Below are 24,635 nucleotides of genomic sequence, written 5' to 3' on the forward strand. Positions count from 1 at the left end.
CAAGGCGCATTTGTTTGCCCTTGTTATTAACTCTCAGCCAGCTGTAAGCTGTGGCCGCTTTTGCGCAAACAGCAGGAGAAGGATGAGACTCTCTCCTCTTTGGTTAATTTGGCTGTTACCCCTCCTCCTAGCAAGCCTTTTGGAAAGTTTGTTAGCATGGACTCTCTCAAAACTGACATTTCTTTATTACAGTCATTGTTGGAGGTCAAGGTCTAGGAGATGTTTGCACATGTGCAGGAAGCGTAGGCAGCATTTTACTTGGTGGAAGTACGTAAATGAGGGCTGTAAATTCGCTGCTCTAAGTACTTGAAGGTGGGAATGGAAATGAGTTTTCCTCCAATCCTGTGGGAGGAAAAGATTGCCGAGCAGGGTGCGTTTTTTGGCAGAATCCCTCTGTGTGCACAGGGTTTAGCCCACATCTGCTGGTGTTGCTTGTCAGCGTGGTGCCAGGGCTGCAAGGACAACTGCAATTGCCGTACGGCGAGGCAGTGCACTTCTGATAGATGGTTCATGTGTGGGCATCCAAAATGTGGCTGAAGGTACCCGCATTTCCAAATTAAAACACTGTCCAAAGCTCAGTGGCTGAAATTTAATATTTATAGATATTTTTAGACCACACACACACACACACACAAAAAAAAGTGATGTGAGACTAAGGAGTGAGCTGCATTTGAAGAGTGAACGGTTCAAATGTGGTAGACCTTGTAAGGTGGCTGAAGACCATAGCTAACTGTACGACCTTGGTTTACCAGGGCAGAAGGTGGGTTATCCTTATGCAGGAAATACAGTAGTGTGCTTGCATGGAGTTTTTCCCCGCTCGAACCGAGGTGTTTTTAGAGAATAGTCTCGGGCACACATTCCGCTCAAATTCCAGCAAAATATGCTTTTGTTTGCACATCTTCCGGGTTTTGGCTGTAATGAGTCCTTTCCACACCTTCCCCTCATTCTCAAACACAACACTAATTTTTCAGCATCTTGTTCATCAGATTTTCCTCAGGCAGGGCTATAGCATGTCACACTTTAAACAGAAGAAGCAGCAGATGCATGGTTAGCAGCAAGGCTCCCAATGTCGCTCATGAAGGCTGAAGTAAGTATTCTTGAATTAACGGTGGGAAATGTTTTGAAAAATCTGTTGTATAAGCAAGGTCCAAGAGTATTATATTCTGAGGTAAATAATACCGTGTATACCTTTACAAGGAACAAAGCCAAATGAAATTATAGTTGCAGTTGAACCTTAAAGCATAGTTTGACTGATTAGATAAAGAACTATACATAAAACCTGAGAAATATCCCTGTTGTCATTGACAAGGAGCCACTGAAACTTGGAAGGTTTGTACAACAGCTCAGTCACAGCATATATCAAAATAACTTGAAGGAGGGTATGTTTACCTGGGTGATAAGTAGTAGAAGTGGATGTGATAAATAAGATGGGTAGATTGTTCTGCCGAGTTTGGTATATTTGAAATTTTCAAGGAATTTGATTCAGTCCCCTGTGTTGACTCTGCAGAGACCTTAGATATTGATCACATTGCAAGGATGTCACAAAAGCTTAATTCCACTGAAATAACCGCAAGTTGTGGGCTGTTTTTGAAGGAGGAAGTCGTGGTGACTCAACACACCAGAAGAATGGCTCTGACCTTGGCTGTTGCAGAAAAACCATGAAGTTATGAATAAATGGGTGCTAATCTGATGTGTTCTTGGTGCCAGCAGCAAGCCTTCGTTTTGGGGGTTCGAGGGCTGCAGAGGGGAGTTGCACAGAGTGGACACTCATCCATAGCAAACTGTACAGTGCCTGCAGCTCGCTTGGTCTCGGAGAAAAATCTGGGGTGAGCTCCAGTCGGTGGTAAAAGCCTTCCCAGGAGAGCCAGAAGTTTGCCTCTAAAAAATCGAGAGTGTGCAGTGTTGTGCCACATCACGTTTTAAGGGAAAGGATTGCAAGAAGGCTGCATTTTGTGACAATGTGGTCCTGAGGAAGAATATTTTAGACTGTAAAGCAACATCTCACTTCAGGTGGGAGATGGTTGTTGGGCTGGGTGTTTCAGTGCCTTTTCTAAGGCAAATCTGTTTCTGGATAGTTTAACACGAAAAAAAAAAGGTGAGTGACTTGTCTGAAAAACCTGAAATGGGGTCCTAGGCCATGGACAGGGTTGGGGGAAAGCCCTGGGGGTTGGGCAGGGCCAGTCAGTCCTGCTGGTGCCCTTCAGGGCCCTAATGTAGTCAATGGCTGTACCTGTTCCAGCGCTGGATCCCCCAGTTCAAGAGGGGTGTTGGGAAACTGGTCTGGCAGAAGGATTCCAAGATGGCAATGGTTTACGAGGAGAGGCTGGGGCATGTGGGCATGTTGGAGAGAGGAAGGCTCAGGCTGACCTCATAACAGCTGACACATGCTTGGAGAGGAGTTACAGAGACAACAGAGCCAAGCTCCGCTTCATAGAAATGGCCAGAACAAGAAGTGACAGGCACAGGTTATGTCTTGGGAGTTTCAAGTTGGCCATCAGGAAAAAAAAAATGTCACCAGGAGGTTAGTGGCCCAGAGAGGCTGCAGAGTCTCCACCCGTCGAGGTTTTTGAGGCTCAGCTAGACCAGACCTCAACTGACCCAATCTAGTGTTAGTGATGATCACATCTGCGCAGGAAGTTGGGCTTTCCGTGACCTCTGGATGGATTTAATGGGAAATACCATCTGTAACTGAAGATGGTTTGCCCTTTTGCTTCCAAGTTTGGCAGTTCCCGTCAAGTGCAGCTGTGCCACAGAAAGGAGGTTCCTCCTTGAGAAACCATACAGACCTAGGTCACCAGGGTCTTGCTGGCTAACCACAGAAACCATAACAGGCACTTGCCTACGCATTCATCCCCTGAAAACGAATGTACTGTTATCAAAGGAGAAGGACCCCACCGTACTTAGATGCCGATAACGGAGTGCTTTGTGCAGTCGAACGTTTGCTGGTGGAGAAGACAGCCTGCTGAGTGCAAAGCTGGCGGTGGCTGCTAGGGCAGGGTAACGCTGACCAGCTGCAGCAGCCCAGCATGGGGTGACCAAGGCACCGGGAAGCCTGGACCTTGCGGTGTTCCGTCCCGTAGCTGCATACAGCACCGCAGCCACCCATGTCCAGTAGCAGCCCTTGACATACACAGAACACTGTTTGCCCTGCTGAGCAACCAACCAGCCTCTCTGCTCACCCTTCAAGGAAACGTTTTGGTTTCTGATTGTTTAATAACCCTCTTTGACTGTTTCGATTTTTCCTCAGGGTTTAAGGAAAAGTGGCCATGAATGGCTGTACTAATTGCCAACACTTCCTAAACAGCTCCCGGGGCTACTGCACGCCCTGGAAGTCCTGAGGGATTGCTGGTGCTGTGTTAATGCCTGGGGAGCTCCTGGGTTGGGCCTCCCGCTCCCATTTTGCTGGGGGGAGATGATGCACACCCTGCTCATCCCTGCACGGGTCTTGCACCGCACGGAGGCTCCAGTGCAACAACGGAAATGAATGGGAGGGGAGGACTGGAAAGAGTGGTAGTAAGCGGGGTGTGGCAGATGGTACCACCGCTTTTTGGAGGCACGTACAATTTGAACTCATCGCTCAATCTCGCTTGGCTCAGAGGCTGCAGCGGGCAGGGGTTTCGTCCCACCTGTGGGAGCTGGGGCTGAGGCTTGGCCGCGTGAGGAGCTCCCCTCCTCCCCTGAGGCAAGCGCAGCCTCTTTGTTTTTGCAGCAAGAGATAAGAGTCCATCAACTCTGCTTGGCATGGTGACCTGCTCTCAGTTCATGACCGTGGTCTGAACATCAGCCAGGGCTTTCAGTAAGTTAAGGCAACACTTAGGGAGAAATGATCAGTGCCCCAGGGAAGGATGAAGCATGACAAACGCCACATTTCCTGCTGCCAAGCAACTGTTTCCTCATCCAGAGAGGAGGCATTTCGAATGACTCCTTCACTTCAGGACACTCCCGAGTTAGGCAACTCACAGGCATGGCTCTGCCAGGAACCAGCACTGCACGAAAACTCTCCCTGAGCATCCTTGGTGGGCATGGAACTGCTCCGCGCCAAGGCGGGAGCACCTCATGCTGCTGTGAAAGGCAATGGCCTGGATGCTACAGAGAGGTGTGAGCAGGAGCATGCTGGCTTGTTTGCTTTTCAGGGCAAATAACCACAGATCCCTGCCTTCAGTCAATCCCATCATACCAAAAAGCTATTGAACGTGACATCCACATGTCCAGGGGTGGCCAAAGCCTTTGCACTCACCATGCCTCAGGTCTGCTCCCCTCCAGCACATGAGCCGGGTCTCCAGCGCCGGGCGGGACCAGCTCCTTCCTGCAAATCCTACTGGTCTAGGAAGGTTCTCCCTTCCCAGCACGTAGTGATTTCAGTCATGCTGCTGGCCAGTGGGGATGCGGCATGGCATAATCTGACCTGTAATCTGTGGACTGTGTACATCTATATGTATATAGACACACACACCCACATAAACAGATGGGAGAAGCTGTCGCACCACCCCTGCAGAAAGAAATGTTCCTTGAAGACACTGGCATGCAAGTTTCTGTTTTCTCACTTAGACACATGCAACCAAACACATATCCTGTAGGTGGGAAGGTATTCTGTCAGTATTTTCCTTGTTCTCCGAAGCTGTTTTTAATACATGGATAAACTATTTTATCCCTGATTCAATATTTGTGCTATTGATTTCCTTGCCCTTACCATTTATTTTTTGCAGCCCTCTTTTGCTTTATTTTTCCTCATGCCTTTTCATATTGTTTGCTTTAGGTGTAGTCTGTGGATATGCGTCCACGCTGCAATCAGTCAGTGTGGTCATACATGCACACTCGAAGTTAGTTCATGGGTCAGTGGCAGTAGGGTGGATACGGCCCCGGAGTCACTGCACCCACCCCGTTGGACCCTTTCCAAGCACACACTGCCGGCTGTCGGATCGCACGGTGGGGGAGGGTGGGGGGTCCTTCTCCCCATCTCGGGTCTCGTGATGGGGTGGGACGAAGGCATGAGGAGTGAGTTTGCAGGCTAGGGCCCTTCAGTGTGGAAAAAGACGGTAGTGGTTTGGAACGGGGGCTGACAAGACCGTGAGTTGCATGGAGAAAGTAAGCTGGCATAACTTTTGACCTCTACCATAAGGTCAGGGGCCACAAGGGAAGCTAGCAAGAAGCAGTTTCAAGGCCAGAGCAGCTTCCTTCTCCTACAGTGTGTCATTCAGCTGAGGAACTCCTGCCTATTGGATGCAGCAGACACTGGTGGTTTCCACAGGTTCAAAAAGAAGGCAATTTTATTTAAAAAAAAAGGTGCTGTCTGGAAGAAGTGACACAATGGAGACCTTTTTTTGTCATCTATTGCACAAAATTCCAAAGCATTTTGCTAAGAAGCAGAAGTATCTTATCCTGAGTCATTTAATCCAATACATAACAGAATCTTTTCAGCACTGGAGCATGCTTATTTTGGTGTTTCCAGTCTAAAACAGTTGTACCAGAATTGTGGGTCAAGCAGTCATAGCACTGAAATTCCAAGTTCAACCGTTGTGCATAGTTGCTCCCCATATCTAGACTGATTCTGGAATTTTGCCTCTTGTGTCTCAGCCAGAGAAGGAGAAAGGGATCTTGAAAAATAACCAGAAAAGGTATTTTAACATTATAGCATTTTGGCTTGCTGTTAAAGCAGCTCTGTATTTTTCTAAGATGACCTTGGCCTAAAACCTCAATTTCCTGCAATGACCACAGGACTCTCTTTCAGGGCAGGGAAAGTGCTGCACAAGAACATCTTGTCTGAGTAGGGATCACAAGACCATAAGCCTACATCTGGTATATGTGTAGTTGTGGTCTCTATTTTCTCTTTGTCTTTGCCTTCTTCACGAACAGACTCCCTGGGTGGTGCTGGGTTGGGCACAAAGCAATACAGTTTTCATTCCTTCTGGAGGTAAATGCCCAAAGCTAGTCACCTACATCCTTAACTTTAGGTCCAAAAACCCTCTTTCAAAGTTCAGTGAGAAGGAAAGAATGGAATTTCTGTCGTGATTTTATTGGCATCAATCACTTCTCTGGTATTTCCCAGTAAGAAACTCCTTACCAGGTAGCTGGGGCCAGACAACTTGGAATCAGTTAAGATCTGGGCTTGGCCATCTTGCATCAACCCCTGACGTCCAATTGCCTGAAACAAGTTGGCTCACGTTAGATTAGAAGAGAATGTGCCTGCTGGAAACATGGGATGCCCTCAGGGTGCAGCTGACAGGCCACTGTCACGGCCCATGGTTGGTGTACACGAGTGAGAAGTGATCAGATCAACACTCCTTTCAGAGTAACAGCAGCACAACATGTCAGGGTCATTACGTGGATGAGATACATCTCACTACTGGGAAATTCTTAATGACTAAGATACAAGCGTAATGAAACAGTGAGGGGAGGACCAACGTAGCACCTTGACTAAGGTCCAGCTCAAAAGAGATGGACCAGATGCTCTGTCTCTGTGGGTTTTTTTCTTTTTATCTTCCCAAGACTTCTCCTTAGTTACTATTCCCTAGGCTGTGATTCAGGAAGGACTCAACACATACTAGATGGTACACGTGGCATTAGTTCTGCTGTGGCCAGTGGAAGGCACTTTCTCACCACGGTGGCCCTCAGGACCCAGACATGGGCTGTACATGTGTGTACCTTGGCGGATGCACCACTCACCCCTTGGCACCTTGGAACAACTTTGCAAGGCAACTGGAAGGATTAGTTCACCTTTCCAGAGTGCCGAAAAGGAAATCTGTGGTACTTTTGATCTGTGTTTTATTTTGAGCGTTACTCTGACTGGACATATTTAAAAAACAAAACAAAACAAAACAAAACAAAACAACAAAAAACCCAAAACAAAACAAAACTATAAAATCCCAAAACAAAACAAAACAAACAACCCAGCAAAACAACAAAACAGAAGCAACGTGAAGCCTTAAATGATTATAAAAAATGTAGGTTGGTATATTACTATTACAAAAGGCAACTTCTCCTTAACTACACATGGGCTCACAGTGAATAAAACTGTAAGGCTAAGGATTGGGTTGCACTTCATGTCCTTCCTACTTGGCATCGCTATCTGTGGTCGTACTCTGGGACTCTGACTTGTCCTTGCTGGTTTTGATACATAAAATAAACAAAACCTGAGACAAAGGGCAAGCTTGTAAATAGGGGAGCAGCCACTGAGGAATTCTGATTTTATTTGTTTGCATTTTATTACCTTCTTATGCCAGCTAATAAGGTGACTTACCTTGAGGCAGATAGATGCAGATAAGGCTGATAGCCTCTGGTGTCTGATTTTGCAAGCTGGGAAGTGAGTCGCTGAAGTTATTGGTAATAAACTGGAGATTGCTTGTGAAAAAGATGTCATCTCCTGCCTCTGTTAATTAGCAGATTGAAGTGATTAACTATTGTAACTGTTTGGGAAAAAAAATTCAAAAGGGCTGGTATTTTTCATAGCTTCTCCAAGGAGGAGGAAAAAAAGCCGTACTGCTGAACCACAGCAAGCTACTCTGGCCAGTCTGGCCAGCAAGTTCAAAAGGAGATTTGCCTGTAGGAAGGACAGAGATCACCTGCTGACAACATGAACCAAGCTGAAACCATGCCTTTGGAAAACATTCCTGCAATTTAAGTTGAAATTCCTTTTCTCAGACCTTGCCAACAGCTGTCTTGGAAAGTATTACAGTTCAATGGCCTTTTCTGGCAGGGCAAGCTTGTACGAGCCAGGAGAGGAAGCTCATGTAGGAGTGTTGTACCACATGCCAAGTTTAGTTCCCTTGAATTGAGATACTACCAGTGCATAGAAAAAGGTAATGGGAGCAGGCAAGACTAGCAGCTGCACAAAGTGAAAAGAGAACTGAACTGCAAGCTGGGTGCTGTCTGCTGGCATAAACCAAAAATTCCCGTAGATGGTGAAAAGGTCAACCACCTTCCAAGATGAAGTATGTTCATGGCAGGGCAGAACCCACACCGATCTAATTTCTACATTCTTTCCTCAAAGTCTGAAGTTCAAAGTCAGGGTCAGAACATGCACGCTGTTGAAATTGGGCTTTTGCAAAAACCCTATAAGACTGGAAATGTGGCTGTTCCCGATGAATAGATGCCCTGCCTCCACCACTGGCCCTCCAGCATGCACCTGCATAAAATGTTTTCGGGGGCAAAGCGTTGCCAACATCAACCCATTCTTGTTTGCAACAGGCTGTAGTTTTTGCTGTAGGACTACTTTGTCAACCCAATTTAAGCTGCCTCCAACCAGGCATGGAAAGATATATAAATATAGCAGGCTGAGACTGGATTAGAAAGCTACTCTTAGTGCCTTCAGATGAAGTGGATTACTCTGTTGCTGCAATGTAGTGGAAATCAGTAATATACATTGTAAATGTTCAGATTACATTTATTATTGGTTACGTTATTGTACTGACATTCCATGTATACTTTACTTCATGTCACGCTGGTTCTAAATAAAAATGTCTTTTGCCTTCCAGGAGGAAAGAAATGCAGAGTAAAAGCAATGCTGAAAGGTAAATTGGGGCCGTGGTGTTTTTTTCAATACTGAAACTTGTAGTTGCCAGCACATTGTCAGGTGCTGAATGGTGAGTGATGCTCCATCCACTAAGAACGTTGGTGGTTCAGATGTTCATGCAGATGTCCTGTGAGATTATAGATGTGTGCTGAACCCTCAGTGCCCTGGGATGCGCTAGTCATGCTTTCAAGTAAGGACACCCAAGGTACACCTGCCAGCAAGCAGTGACATGCCCGAAGGGTGGGATTTACTAACTCAGCACCTAGCTTGCACCAACATTTCAGCACCCAATGAAACAGTCCTTCTGAAGTATACCTAGCTACCTAAATTGATGGAGAAAAGTTGATGCCAGCAAACGGCGCCTGATCCACCACGTTTCTTGCTCCTCCTGGACATGGCCTGTTTCTCCTCTTTCCCACCCGGTGCTCCCTCTGGGCTATCTCCTCAGACATCCACCTGACCCCATGGGGAGGGGGCCAGGATTTTAGCCCACAGCTTCAAGTGCTTCTGTCCCAAACGTGATGAAAAAAATCTCATTAACTTCAAAGAAAGTTAAACTAGTCCGAATGGGGAACTCTTTTTTTCCTAAGGATTAAATGTGCGTGTCTTGTAAAGTCCCACAGCTTCAAGTACTTCTTTCCCAAATGTGATGAAAAAAATCTCATTAACTTCAAAGAAAATTAACTTAGTCCGAATGGGGAACTGTGTTTTCCTAAGGATTAAATGTTTGTGCATGCCTTCTAAAGTTAGCCCTTGAGTTGCAATCCCGGTAACCTGGATGTTAGGGCATAGGTGCATTGTTACTCATCTAGCCCATGATTTTACTGTTTGTCAGTGAAGGGTCTGTCCACTTGTCATCTGATTGTGCAAATCCACCTTACATGTGAGTCGGGATTTAAGTTTCGCTGTTTTTCAGGGTCTGACTATGTGCAGAGGGAGTTGTAGTCATTTTTTTTATTTTTTTTTTCCACATGAACTTCCTTTCTCTAAACACCACCCCTTGGCAGTGGACCTGCTGACACCTCAGAGCAAGACACTGATAAAAAGGGCAGCCCGTCTTCCTTCTCCACACTCAGAAGCAAGTGGCACAGGCTACTCAGGAGCTCAGAAGCTGCTGGCATCACAGGCACCTCGGGTCAGAACACCGACAAGAACCATGAGCGGTAACACTGGTGAGTTCTTAATGGTTGATATGATAGCCTATGTTAGATGTGCAGTTTGGCAGGTGTCCTGCAGGGAGGATGGCAGCTCCAGCGGAGGTGGAGGGTTTCTCACCCCTCTGACTGCCGTGGGTGACACCTTGGGGAAAGGTGTCTCGGAGCCACCGCTTCTCATGGGGGATAGGTTTGCTCTGGCTGCGCAAATTCTGGTTTTGACGGATGAGTAACCAACTGAAAAATGGAAACCACTTTTCATCACTTTTCATCAACCTGTAGACATTGGGATTTACCGGTGATAATAGGAAAGAAACACAGCTTTTCTAAAGTTGTTCGGTGTCAAGGTGAATTTCTTTCTTTCAGTCTACCTAATCATGTAGATTATTGCTCTTAAGTGATGGCTCATACTATCTGACAGAAGTTTCAAAATAACCAGAAAAGGTATTTATTTGGACTTGAGCTCTGTCCCGTGGCCATCCTGCCTGCGCTGTTGTCAGAAGATCCTGCACCTACCTAGAAAGGTGCCTGGGTCAGTCCTGTAGCAGCTGCTGAACCACCACCGCTGGCTGCGCTCCTGGGCCAGCCCAACCCCAGGATGCCCAAAACCCCTGCGGTTTGGGGTGTAGCTGAGCAGCTCTTGCATGCGAGCTGGCTGGTGCCTGCAGTGGAGCCGGGAGCAGGTCTCCACAGCCATCAGGAGGAGAAGGGTGTCCTGGCAGCGCTCCGAGCCCCTCCATTTCCCACCTTCCTACTCTGGGTGTGGATGAGCTGACGTTTTCCAGGAAGTCTTGGACAGCAGCATCTTCGGGATGTGCTCTCATGTCTCAGGGATGTGAGAGTGTTTGCGGGAGACTGGGCAAGGATGAGGAGTAAATGCAGGTGTTCGAATTTGGCGCTCTCTTGCAAAACTACAGTTCCCATCCCTGGGGATCCCATCCTGTCCTAAGCAGCCATTATTCCCACTGAAGCCAGGCATGCTATAAAGACTCTGCTCTGTGTTAATATGTTTTCTAAACCCCATCACCTCATCCTCAAGATAAAAAAGGACCCAGCGCAAAGTCTTCATGTCCCTGTTTTTGTTCTGGGTGATCACTGTGCTCTTGAAGCTCTGAACATCTTCCCAGGAAGGTAGCATGCAATGGGGCCAGCGGGTTAGTGTTGGAAGGAGCTCTAGAAGGGATAAATCATGGAACTAGGAGATAAATGTAAAAATACTGTCTTGAAATTTCTTCTTAAAAAAAAAGGAAGAAGTTATCTGGCAGGATTTGGGTTTGCTTCTGGCCTGCCCCAGGAGCCAGCGCAGCCAGGGCTGCCTCTTGCAGCTCGAGCCTCCGTCCCGTGAGCGGGCACGTTCTTGGCGTGCTCAGCTCTGCTACAAATCAGTAATTGCCATGTTGACAAACCGGGGCACCTGCAGGCAGCCAGGCACAGGGTATGCGGGTGTCCGTCGCTGTGCCCTGGGCAGGAGGCAGAGGAGGAAGCCGAAAGCGGCACGCAGGGGCTGCCCGGGGAGGGTGGGCTGCGGCCAAGCCCCCTCGGACATGGCGATGGGTGTGCCGCTGGCTCACTCCACAGCCTTTCTTGGCGCGGGACACCACACCAGCCAGATCACAGGGTATCACGGGTGTGTTTGCACAGGAATAAGTGCAGCGCTGTGCGGGTGCAGGTCCTTGGCACCGCTTTCTGCACTGTCAGGGCGTATTCCAAGGCATCTATTCTCTGCAGTTTTTCTCTGTGCATCCTCAACGCCAGCAATTTCCAGAAACAAGGGATGGAAATGCAGTCCCTAAGTTAGGAAATGATGGAAGGAAAGGTTCCCCAGGGCCCTTTCCCACAGACATCCTATGCATTCAGCTCCCATATTCCTCCAAAGCCCTCTCCCATCACGAGGACATTTTCTGGTATTTTCTCAGCCGAGCGCCAGGGTTTTCATAAGGAACAAAGTCAAGCAGCTTTGGTGGCTGGAGTTTCGTTAATATTCGGGAAGACGCACTTACCCTTCATCCTTCTCAAGAGGGTTAAGTAATTTCAGCTGAAATTTTTTGACATATATACACACACACACACCCCGTTGCGCAAAATATCAGCCCGAGGTTGGCATCTGGCAGGCAGCAAGCAAACAAAAACCACTCAAAAATGAAATCAGTTAACGAAAGGTGATGGTCGATTTTAAGTCTATTTGCTGTACCATGGATAACTGTTATGTAATTAAGATAAATATGGATTATACATAGTTACTAAGAAGAAATACAGGGAGGTAGTAATCTGGTGGGGATCCATGGGCGGTCAGTTCAGTTTACTCAAGGCTGCAGTCACTGTCTGGCACAGGTCACAGTGGGAAGCATGCCACTGATTTCAGCCTGCCCCGGATCCGGCCCCGCCTGCGGCATCCCTCATGCCACAGCAGCTACCAGCAGATTTCAGCTTCTTCGATGTTAGGGATGTTGATACTCAAGTTAGTACGGTTGCCCCGGTTCCTTGCAAATCTGTCAAGACATTTGGTGAACTAATCCCTTCAACTATTATGCCTTTGACTTGTTAATTTCTAAGTTATCGTAAGTGGTTTTAAATTTCCTGACTCTCCCATATCTACTGAATCACTTATGAGGCAAGTGCCTCATAAGTATTGTTACTCCCTACTGTTAACATGGAATTGATCCTTTAAGGATATTTAATGGGCAGGTACAAGACAGGTTAGACACTTCCAAATACTGCTTAGCCATGTTCTGGCATGATGCAGCTTTCCCTGTCACACCTGGGCAGCCTGCCAAAGCCTCATGCAGTAACCCCCAAATCTCCATCTTTATGGCAAGCTGAGGGCTTTCTCTTTGCTCAAGTTTTGCGCGAGGGCTTTGCTCTTTGCTCAGGTATAGTGCCAGGTTGAGCCTCTCGGAGCCCCGCGTCCTTTTCCCCAGCCCCACTCCCGTCCGGGGTTGCAGGAGGGGAGAGCAGCCCAGAATACGGTGCTTTTAAATGCCGTGTCCTACAAAAACAGCCACCGTGTTGGGAACGGATGCGAGCGAGGCACCTGTCAGGGTCTCTTGCTTGAGTCCAAAGCTGTGCTGAAGTCAAATGGCAAAAGCACCAGTCGGTATGAAATTTATCATCCCCCCAGACAGGCAGCATCTTTGCAGCACAGCTGGCTCCTGGCCCCAGACCTTCCTTTAGTACTTGGGTTGTAGGAGAAACCAAGTCCTTGGGAAGAAAAAAAAAAGGCATTGCAAAGATTCACATATACAGACATCTACAAGAGGCTGATTAATGACAGTTGTGGTATTACTTGGGATTAACTTTTGAGAGGAAAATACAAAGAATCAGCCCCAGAGTCCCAAAGAGTCCCATTTCCCAGGCTCATGGCATCCGAGAGACGCTGGGGATCTCATCAGTTGAGGGGAGCTGAATTTCAGCGTATTCGGTTCACTTCCAGCTTGACCATGTGCGCTATATTTTGCAAGGAGCAATTACAGTTACTGTTAATTATTATTTGATAATTGTGAAGGATGTGTTCAATGCTAATATAAAGCTAGTTTTGACCGGAGGGAAATTTGCTGAGATAAAAATCCCAACAGTGAGGTTTAATTTTCCAGCTGCCTTAGCGCTAGCCGAACACGCCTTGGCAGGCAGCGCTTTCTTCACCTGTCCGTATTACTACTGCTATTCATACTGCTACTGCTACTACTACTGTTGTTTTCATACCTGCAATAACAAAGAAACGTTCGTAATACTCAAGGAGCTGATGCACCATGCACTCGGCAAGGCACAGGCATGCAGCGAACAGGAGTCGCTGTCACAGCCTTGGCTTTGATGAGGTGCCACCAGCAAAGCAGCTGAGTGTGTGGAAGCAAGGAGAAGAGGGCTCAAAGACATGACAGTGCCGCGGGCGCTGCCCACGGGGACACCGTGGTGGTCGGGACCTTTGGTGGGCTCCCACGCGAGATGCTCGGGGGAGCGGAGCTGCCCCCCAGCAGCTGTGAGGATGGTGTGCGGATGCAGCGTCCCTGCTCCACTTTCAGGGGAGAAGCAAGACCTTCGCAGAAGCAAGACTTTCAGTATTGCAACAAAACTTGCAGTCCTGCCGTCTTCCTGGCCCGTGGCGGGCTGTGGAGCTGGCTCATGGCTGCTGAACCCCCAGCCAACTGGCAGCATGCAAAGGCAGGCAGTGGGCCAGCAGACACAGATTTCCAAACCAGCGAGATCCCATTCCCAGCCTTTTGGCTGCTGAGGAGGCAGCCCTAAGGGCGTGCGGCAGGCAGCTGCCCGTAAACAGAGGTCCTGGGGTGCCGGCTGGGTGCCTGGATGCCAGCAGGGGTAGAAATCCTCACGCTATGTCTCCTGCTGCTGCCACCTCCCCCAGGCTGCTCATTCACCACTCACCCAGGGCCACCTCAGAGGTCAAACGTCCCTCAGACTCCCTGAGCAGCGAGGGAGGGAGGCAGAGGCATGCCACAGCAACCCGGGGCTAAATAGCCGAAGGCCAACACAGGCGCTTGTCCCGGCTCCAGGCAGATTGCTGCAGCGTTCTCACCACTGCCAGCCTCCATAACCCATCCCAGCAACACGACTTTCAATATACATCTATATACGTATGCTAAGTAATTCTATTCCATTCCATTCCTATTCTATTCTATTCTATTCTATTCTATTCTATTCTATTCTATTCTATTCTATTCTATTCCATTCCATTCCATTCCATTCCATTCCATTCCATATATTACGTTATATTAAATAATATTAAATATTACATTACATTACATTACATTATATTATATTACTATATCATATCATATTTTTATATTTTTGTATAGTATAGTATAGTGTGTAAGAATATATATATATAAAAAATATTGTACCATCCATTAACTCTGGCAATCCTTGATGTGATTCCTTGTGCTTAGACCGCTGGACGCTTTGATGTTTTGGTGACCCACAGGGCTCCACTAAGAAGAAGAAAACTCTTTACTGAGCGATTTGCCATCAACCCCCTTTTCTTTTTTCTTTCTCCCTCTCTGCTAACGGCTTTCCAGGGTCTGAACTGAAGGTCACTGGGGTTGACTTTCTCAAGAGCCAGAACACCCGCCTGCACCACACAGATGCGTACAACATCAAGAACCTGGTGGTGCGGCGCGGGCAGGCCTTTCAAATCCAGCTCAGCTTCAGCAGGGAGCTGAAGGCTTCCGACAAGCTAGCACTGCGTTTTGGCATCGGTAAGTAGGTCCCCCCCTCCTCAACCGTCGGGCAAAGCAGGAAAGCCTTGGCAGCCTGTTCCTGTCGCTGGGCACTGCATGGACGTTGCAGACCCGTGCAACCTTCCCACATCTCATGTTGGGTTTGTTTCCAGGCGAAAAGCCAATGAAGCCCAGGGGGACCCTGATGTCGCTGAACCCAAGGCGGGAGCCGGACCTCAGCGGGTGGCAAATCTCCATCGTCAAGAGCAGCGGCAAAGAGGTAAAACCCGCGGGCTGTTCTCCTGCACACAGCAATGGTGGAGGGCAGCAACACCGAGTCCGTTGTGAGCGATAGAGCAAAACCCCATAACCCCCATCCTGCTTTCCCTTAGCCCTGTAATTTTAGGTGGGTAGCAGCCTTGCCCTGTTCCATTCATTGCTCCTCCACTGTGCATGCAGGATGCATCCCATCCCTCTTCCCTGACACGCATCCCCGTGGCCACCACATTCAATGCTCGTGCTGTACTTGTGCTGTTCCTCTGGCTGTGGCGGAGGGTCCATCATGCCATCTCTCCTTGTCTCCTCCCCAGTGCCTGCTGTCTGTCACCAGCTCACCCAGCGCCTCAGTGGGAATATACAACCTGAACGTGAAGACTGGGACTAACATTTACAAGCCCGAAAATGGTGATGTCTACCTTTTGTTCAATCCTTGGTGCGAAGGTGAGTGGTCCCGCAGCCAGTGGTGGTAATTGCTGCTGCCAGGGATTGTCCCTTGGGGAGCTTCTCCTCACATTTATCCTCCACTCTTGCCTTCATACATTGCTTTTTCCCCCTAAAACACCGCAAGCAGCATCCTCACGGAGCCAGCACGGACCTGGGCAATAGCAACGAGACAGTTCCTCACTGGGAAGTCCCCAGTGCCTGGTTAAGGGGCATCTCTCTGTCACCTCTGCACCTGTGTCACCCCTCTCTGTTTCTCTGGGCCAGCACAAGGGTTAACTGAGAAGTCTGGGTTGGCTTAAAATCCCGGTAAAAAAATAACCAGGCAAAAAAATGTGCGTTGTTGGTTGGCATCAGTCCCCCAGTTCTCTCTGCTGTCTACCTAGTCCACTAAAGTGTTTGTTCAGAAGGAAGTGTTTCGCTGCAATGGTCGTATAGCAATAGTCCTATGGGGTAAAATAAAGAGTAATCTTATAGGAAATTCTTCCACTATAGGAAAAGAAGTGTGTGCTGCACAGTCATCATTTGGTGTGAATGTTACAGAGCACCAGCTCCCCCGGTTTAGCTTTTCAAGGAAAATTTTGTATAGTGTGTGTGCAAACCAACTAACATCGGAGGGTTTTTTGCTCCAGATGATGTCGTCTTCCTGGACGATGAGGCGCAGAGAAAGGAGTATGTGCTCAACGATACGGGCTACATCTATGTTGGATCCGCATACAGCATATACGGTAGACCCTGGAATTTCGGACAGGTAAAAAAAGCTGTCTTGTTGGCGATACTACCCTTATTTCCTTTTTCTCCCTTAGCTGTTCATTTCAATGAATTAGACCTATAGACAGTTTAAGCTTGTGAGTAGCTCAAAGCGCTTGAATAACCCTGCCAGCGTCACTGGGAGGGCTCACCTGCTTCATTTGTCTGCTTAAGTGTTTTCCCCAGCCACACCTTGAGAACAGGGTTTAACGGCATGTTTATAGTCAGATCACGAGACCCCTGGCATAGGACACAGGGGGCAGAGTATTTCTGGTTGAAAAGAGCCCTCCCAGCTCTCACGCAACACAGCAGCCATCGGTAACCTGCTCGTGATCCGTGGAGAGGGGGGAAAATAGTCTGATGCTCTGCCTGTTGCATCATGATCTGGAAAATATAGGGGAAACCCACTGTCGGAGACTGTCAGCGTTCAAGTGGTGCCTTCACCGACTGCGTGGTGAACGGTTGGGTGCAGGACACAATCAGCCCGCCTTCTCAGGAAGGGTGTTCCTCTGTCCTGCCTCCGAGATAACTCCAGCGGAGCGGAGCAAATGACAAACTCGCTCAGGCTGGAGATATGAGGTGGATGCGAGAGAAGGTTTATTTGCACCATGTAGAAAGCACACAGGAACCCAAATGGAGCATCCTGCACCCTATCCAGAAAGACTTCCTCACTAAGAAATGGTGGAATATGGGTTGAAGGGGTTTCTCTTTTTTTTTTTTTCTTTTTTGTTTTTTATTTTTTTTTACTAAGTCTGTGTTTTCAAGCTGCAAGATATAGGTAGCCCAGCAGAAGTGTTGGTGTTGATGCCTTTTCCGTGAAGGGGCCAAAAGGCATTTTCCAGAGGGCTGTTCCTATCCTAATATTTATTCTGCTGTTATACAATGAGAATTGGTATTGATATTCTGCCAAGTTTCATTGCATCGGATGTTTGACACCTCTGCGAATTTGACCTAAGGGAGCTTTATCAGTAATTGGCAATTAGGAATCTTTTGCTGTAATAATCTGCATTTATGTACCTTTTCTTTTTCCCAGGGTTCATTTTGTACGTACGTCAATACACTGAATATCTGTAGCACTCTTACATTTTAATTACTCATGTGAGTAATTTGCAGGGTTGCAAGGAAATGACGTAGGTGACTTAGGACAACTCACAGGAGTAAAGATTGTTGGGTCAGGTTCCAACTGTGTTTGCAAGACACACTAGACAGGCTTTTTTCTTCTGAGGTGGCTTTTCATTTAAGCCCTTCTTTGGAGAGAACAGCTTTGGGATGCCCCGTAGGCTTGAAAATTGAATATCATAAAGGAAGTTTAGAAGTTAGGACTAGTCAGACACTTTCCTCCAAGTATTTAGATAGACTTTGTAGTGATTGAGCTAATTCTGTTTGAGAATGGTGTATAAAAATGTCTCCGCTTTCTCTCCAAAACAGTTTGAGGAATTCATCTTGGACGCCTGCATGTATCTGCTGGATAAAAGTAGTCTCAGGCTGAGCAGTAGACGGGATCCTGTGCTTGTGTCCAGAGCCATGTCTGCTTTGGTACGCCTCTCTCGGAAAAGTGCTTTGGTCCTCCACCTTTTCCTCCTCCTTATTACTTGTTCTTCTTTCCCCGGGGCCCTGAACACCATTTCGGGATGCATTTGAAAGGAGTTCCTTTGGGAAACCGCCAGGAAAGAGCCAGAGGCATTTTGGATGGAGGGAAGAGGCGAGCGAAATACAGCATTTCCCCATCTCCAAAGTGTTCAGCTGCCCTGGCAATTTTCCTTCCCCAGCAGCTGCATTGGCAGGGCCAACACAAGGGTCACAAGGGTTGTGTTTTGGGGGGCAACTGTGGGACCCTTCTGGGAGCTCTGGGGTTTAGGATACAACATGCAGAGTGCGTTACAGCTAACCCAAGCAGCGGTGCCACCTCCCTCTAGATATCCGGGTGGAGGGTTTTCAACCAGGATAGCCCCTAGCTGGAACCAGCAGCCTCACTGGGTGCCACAGGGCCGTGGAGCACCTGGGGAGACACAGGGTGGGCAAAGACCCTGGGGTTTAAGCCTCATTCAGCCTCATCCCCATATTTTTCTCCTTTGCATGCGTGTGTGGCCACAGGTTAATGCCAACGATGACAGTGGTGTCCTGCTGGGGAACTGGTCAGGGAATTATGACAAAGGGACCTCCCCTTTGGATTGGATGGGGAGCGTCTCAATTTTGCAGCAGTATTACAAAACGAAGAAACCGGTCAGTTATGGTCAATGCTGGGTCTTCGCAGGAGTCCTCACTACAGGTAAACAGTGAACCGTCTCCCTTCTCCGCCGTCCTAATTACCGTGCTAGTAAGCCAAATTGCCGTGCCTCTGAGCTCAGGGGGTCTTATCCATGTGTATAAATACCCTATGGGAGGGAGTGGGGCAAATACAACCAGGCTTTCCAGTGGTGCCCAGTGACAGGACCAGAGGTGATGGGCACAATATGAAACACAGGAGGTTCTCTCTGAATACGGGGAAAAAAGACTTTTTTCATTGTGAGGATGACCGAGCACTGGCACAGGTTGCCTAGAGAGGCTGTGGAGTCTCCATCCTTGGAGATATTCAAAAGCCGTCTGGACACGGTTCTGGGAAGCCTGCTCTAGCGGACTCTGGGTGGATAAAGGGGTTGGATGAGATGATCTCCAGAGGTGCCCACCAGCCTGAGTGATTTTGTGATCCTGTGTTTTATCTGTGCCACAGTCATGCGCTGCTTGGGGATCCCATCCCGCTGCGTGAGTAACTTCAACTCGGCGCACGATACAGACGAGAACCTGAGAGTTGACATTTACCTCAACGAATTCGGAGAAAAGCTGAACCGGATGTCCCTCGACTCTGTCTGGTACTGCCAAAGGGGGCTAACGCTTCCTACCCCCTGTGCCACCCCACAGCACTGCATTTTCCAGCCCCAGCAGCCTTTCCTTTGAGAATTTCCCTACTGCTTTGCGTTTGCTGCCCAGGAGAGAGAGGGAGAGACTGGGGTTTCACAGGGTTACATGCAAATCCCCATTAAACCTGCCCTTACTTAAGGATTAAGGAAGGAGAGTGTGACTCTTCTGGCTGTAACAGCTCACTCCTTTTCTTTCCAACGCAAATGCATGCAGGAACTTCCATGTGTGGAACGACGTCTGGATGAAGCGGATGGACCTGCCGTCAGGGTTTGATGGCTGGCAGGCAATCGATTCAACCCCTCAGGAGCAAAGTCAAGGTAGGATTTGCCTAGAAAGGCTCTTCTGCAACTCCCAAGGGAGGCAGGGACATTTCGTATGAAAACCATGGTCCCCAGTCAGCAAAGCATGTATTCTCCACACACACGCACACCTTCACGTACTTGGGGAGTGACATCCTAAAGCCAGAGGTCTCACTCCTGCTGTCTCAGCCTGGGATGGGAGGAACAGCATTTCTTGGCAGGCAGAAAACCAACCCTGTAGGACGTTCTGGGGACACAAATGTCATTTCAGAGGTTTGAGTGCACAGCTAGAAATCAGAGCTAACTTCTCTTTCTGCCATCCTCTGATTTCTTTGGTGAAGTTGAGGACTCAAAGCAGCCTGTAGTAAGAGGTGCCACAGCTTTCCCCCACGAAGATGTTTTCTGTAGAGCTTTCCTGAGGAAGCCATGAGTCTGTTCATTGGTAAACGAGAGGAGTGACTGCCAAAATTGGTGACTATCCTCCCTGCACAGATGCAGGGATTTGGATGTGGGAAAGAAAACATTAATCCTCAAGGCTGTGCAGAAAGTGGCGTATTGCCAGGAGATTAAACACAGGTGGCTGGACTCAGTTGACTCCATCACCAAGCCTGACTTTCAAACCTTAAAATTATTTGAGGGGAAACACATAAAAGCTCTTACTAAACCTTGGTCATCTATACAAAAGCTCAAACAGCTATGGGATAAATCGGGGCTTTTGGAGTTCAGCACTGAGTTGGAGGAATATTTACTGCTGAGAGTCAACTACCATGGCCACAGATTCCTGCTTGGGTAGGTCTGAGGGTGGAACAAAAATTGGAGGCTCTGCTCATATTTGGAAAAGCAAATGGTGTTGAATGCACTTTCTAGGTGCTTTCCAGTGCGGTCCATGCCCGCTGAAGGCTGTACGAGACGGGGATGTCTATTTGCCCTACGACAGCAAGTTTGTGTATGCGGAAGTGAATGCTGACAAAGTCTACTGGGTTGTCAAGAACGTGCGTGGCAAGGATAAGTACATCAAGATTAGCACAGAGACCCAAGGCGTCGGCGTGAACATAAGCACAAAAGCTGTGGGGCAGGACAAGCGGGAAGACATCACCGCGCAGTACAAGTTCCCTGAAGGTAACAGCCCCCATCCTCTAGAGTAGTGCCAAAAAGGAACCCCTTGGCCATGTAGATCACCCGACAACATTTTGTCCAGGAGAAAACTGCAAGGGTAGCTGCAGTGGCAAACCCCGTGTAGGGCCTGGAGACCTGGGGAAGGCAGCGCTGCTCCCGGACATCTTCATGCCCGCAGTGACACCTATAGGCTGCTCTTCAGGGTGTAGGCAGGAGCAAGCTTGCAGGCAGTCAGAGAAATGGGCTGAGTGACCAACCTAGTGGTCAGACTCGTTGCTTCATTTCTTCCTTCTTTTTGTCTTTCCATTCCCCATATTGGAAACAAAAAAAACCCCCACATTCCCTCCCCACGGTGCTCAGATCCAGCCATATTGTGCCAGACTGTTAAAACCTTCCCAGTGAGGAGTGGGAAAATCTTAGGCTGAAAAATTTAAGAGCAGCCATCCTCTAAGAAATTCTTTCAGTCCAAAATACTACAGCTACATCTGGTGGTAATGTAAAACAAGAGGATCTCCTGAGCAGAGGCTGGAGGTGCCCTGGCATCCTCTCTGCTTAGCAGCAGAAGCATAAAGGGAAGGTGGCTCTGGGTGAAGAGACTGAGATACACCTATCACTCATCTTTTTTCTTCATCCAGGTTCTGAAGAGGAAAGGAAGGCCATGCAGAAAGCTTCCTCCTTCATACGCCCTGCAGGAATGGGAATTCGGGCACGCTTTGCTTCGACTATGTCCGTGGATGACATGGATTCCAAGCCTGGGGTCCTGCATGAGACAGTCTCCAAGACTGGGCTGCAGCTTGAGATAAACAATACAGACGCCTTGTATCCTGGCAATCCCCTTGAACTGGCCATCACAGTGAAGACTTCTGTTCCCGGGAACTGGACCATCAATCTTGCCGGCTCCTGCCAGCTGCAGTCCTATACTGGGAAAATCGAGGCCAGCCTTGGCTATATCAAGGAGACCATCAAGCTTGAAGGCAACTCTGGTAGGCACAGAAAGCTTGCTGTGTTCAGTGGGCTCCTGTCTGTGGCAGTTTGGGGTTTCACTTGAGCTGGTTCATAATAGCTCCGCTATAGGTCAGTGCCTGGCTCTGTAAGGCACAGAGAGACGAAATTGTCTGTCTGCTACCTCCCTCTCTTGTTACTGCATTTGGGAGGCTCAGTTATAGACTGGGATCCCACCATAGCGGGCACCAAAATGTGAAGGCGCTGCAGCTTCAATGAGCTGGTTAGAAATACATCGGTGTGGGCAGACAGACATTTCCATGCTGTGAGCGAGGTGTGCTGGAGCATATCCCTCCCATCCTCACCGTGTAAGCATCAAAGATGCCACCACAGGCTTCAGGTGCATCCAAGTGAGTCAGATCCCTCACAAGATTTAGATGGCAGGAAATTTCAACCTTTTTTTGTCTTGTGCTTGCCATGCTAATGGTAATCATCTGGTGGTGACGCTGGTGAGTGTTGTTTTCTGAATTCTTCGCCCAAGCAAATTTCAACCTCATGGCTGCCTGCCTGGCTGATCCCAAGAGCTGTTTGCTGTTCACTGAGAATCTTTGCACGACCTGGGTTGCATTTCTGATCCCCAGCAATGTGAGTGAAATTTGCTAAACAAGAGACTAATGAGCGATGAATAATTAACAGCACTTGCTCATTCCAAGCGTTGAGTCACTTGCAAAAAAAAACCCAACCAATCTTTGCTGCTGGTGATTGCTGAGTGTTTTCACGTGTATATTGTGGCTGTCAAAATGCAGCGGGGTAGGACACAAAGGTAGCTACATGCATGGAAACATCAGGACAGACTTTTTTCTCCTTTGATTCCCAAGAGCCAGGAAGCCTTGCAGGCTCCAGCACTGCTGACTCCAGGGCTTTTCCGAGCCACTGGATGTTTGTCCAGGCAATTAAAGATAAAATCTAAAGTGAAAGGAAAGCTGCTAATTTTACAGCAAGTAGTGCCTCAGAGAAAACCCAGGGGGACACGGGCTTAAATGTACCCAACCTCACCCTCCTTTGCCTCCTGAGTGCCAGGGCAGCTGGGGACAAGGGCTGCCAAGATGCTGGATGTGAGCCCAAGCCAGCGCCCGGCTTGGCAGGGGGATGGTGTGGGCTCAGTCGCCCTTGCCGTGGGCTGCGTGTGCCAGGGACCACTCGCCGAGCTGGGGCTTCCCCCCATGGGACCCCCAGGTCTGGCCAAACGCAGGATGGTCTCGGCAAATACTCCTCATCCTGCACCCTGAGGCACCAACCACCAGAGACAAATTTGCCATCCCGTTCGTGGGTATGTGATGAAGGACCGAGTCATGTTTTCTCTCCCACAGAGACAAAGGTCCCTCTGAAAATCGCAGCCGACTCATACATGAAGACGCTGGCCTCGGTGGAAGATGAAGTGCTCATCCACATCACTGCCATTGCCGAGGTCCAGGAGACGAATGACAAACTCACCAAGGAGACGACGATGAGATTCGAGTACCCCCCCATCACCGTGCAGGTGAGGCAGCCACCAGCCTGGCTCCTCGGGGACGAGGGTTAAAGCCCTGCTTACTGTAGCACCACGGTGGTTGGTAGCATTCCCAGGGTGTCTCCCAAACAGCTGCCTCCTGGGATGTTCAGTCCTCAGCTTTAGTTTTCACTTTTATTTGGCTATTCAACCTTTATTTCAAACTTGAGTGCAGCCACGAAATGAAGATTTTATTGCCCCACCTAAAATGGGCAGGCAGGGCCTACTGGAGGGAAGGGGATGGAAGAGAACAGTTTGTATGGGGCCCATCTCCAACCCCACAGCTCTACCACCTGAAGGAAAAATGCGTTGAGAAACCAGAGAGAAGCGCTGGGACAACAGCCAGAGGGGCAGAGCACACGGTGCCATGGGAGGGTGGAAAGGATATAGAGGGTGTCCCCCACCATGCTGGTGGTGAGGAGCAAACTGGCAGCAGCTCCGGCATCTTTATGACCTCTCTGATCCCCGGCATTTGGGTTTGTTTCTCTCTTTTCTCCTCTGACAGATGCCAGAAACAGCCAAACTGAATGAGGAGTTTGCCTGTGCCTTCATCTTCAAGAACAAGCTGAACGTGCCCCTGGACAACTGCAAGCTGCTGGTGGAGGGCTTGGGCATATTTAAGATGGCAACGTTTAATCAGGGGTAATGAGATGAGCCCAGAATGAAATGAGCGTGGCGGGACTCTGCTGTGTTTCTTTTTCTTTTTTCGTTTGAAGAAGTGGTTAGAGGATTTGGAGTAACAGTGCCCTTTGCAAGCTGTGTTCGGAACCGCGTCCCATTTGGGTGCAGTCCACGCAGCAGAAAGACCCACATGTTTAGAGATAAGGACCCACACAGATGTTGGTGTGCTCGGGGCATTCAGGCATGACGGGGGCTCTCTCTGCGCTCCTGCCGTGATGTTGGGCACTGCCCGGCCAGTGTGAACAAAGCTGCTTCCTTCAGGGACGACTTTAGTGCTTCAGGAGTATGGGGAAGTCTGGGGAAGGTCCTCAGGATTGCTGGGACCACCAGCCAGTGCCACCGTGCTGAGCCCCGCTTGCTGCACGCTGGTCACAGGAGAAGGGAAACACCCACCGTAAATACACACAGCAGCTCTTTCTTTAAGTGAAACGATTCGAAAGTGGCAAATGAGAACCACAACTGATGCTGGGACTATTTGTTTTTTCTTCCTCCTTAGGGATGTAAAGCCCGGTAGGATCATCAAGTCTGAAGTAATATGCACTCCGACGAGAGTAGGAGAGAAGAAAATCGTAGCCAAGCTGACCTCGGCCCAGGTCAAAGCGATCTCTGTGGAGAAGGCCATCACCATCACCGAGTAGGATCTGTGCCTCGGCGGGGTGTAAACGGTGGCCTCACTAAATGTGTAGCACCGCTGCGTGTCTTGGGCACTTCTTGCCTCCTTGCTTGCTAGATAGTAATCTCCAAGTAAAGCGCAAAAATCCCATCAAGCTAAGGGAATTAAATTGACTTAAAGGGCACGGTTGCATTGATTGCAGTTAATTGTGATTCAATAAAGCTTATTAAAATCGA

The 24,635-nt window shown here is 48.6% G+C and overlaps 1 protein-coding gene across 1 annotated transcript; it reads left to right on the plus strand.

Annotated features, from left to right (window-relative positions):
* The first annotated feature begins 1,025 nt into the window (after positions 1-1,025).
* TGM4 (transglutaminase 4) lies at positions 1,026-24,605 on the plus strand. Its single transcript, XM_054192689.1, has 16 exons — positions 1,026-1,087; positions 8,472-8,507; positions 9,517-9,681; positions 14,691-14,870; positions 15,005-15,111; positions 15,422-15,551; positions 16,184-16,302; positions 17,730-17,837; positions 18,396-18,570; positions 19,012-19,150; positions 19,413-19,516; positions 20,366-20,617; positions 21,250-21,597; positions 22,927-23,096; positions 23,611-23,747; positions 24,283-24,605. Exons 2-16 carry the CDS (start codon positions 8,498-8,500, stop codon positions 24,422-24,424), a joined length of 2,286 nt encoding a protein of 761 aa, XP_054048664.1. The 5' UTR covers positions 1,026-1,087; positions 8,472-8,497; the 3' UTR covers positions 24,425-24,605.
* Positions 24,606-24,635: the final 30 nt, after the last annotated feature.

This window comes from Rissa tridactyla, chromosome 2, assembly GCF_028500815.1.
Source record: "Rissa tridactyla isolate bRisTri1 chromosome 2, bRisTri1.patW.cur.20221130, whole genome shotgun sequence".
Lineage (NCBI taxonomy): Eukaryota > Metazoa > Chordata > Aves > Charadriiformes > Laridae > Rissa > Rissa tridactyla.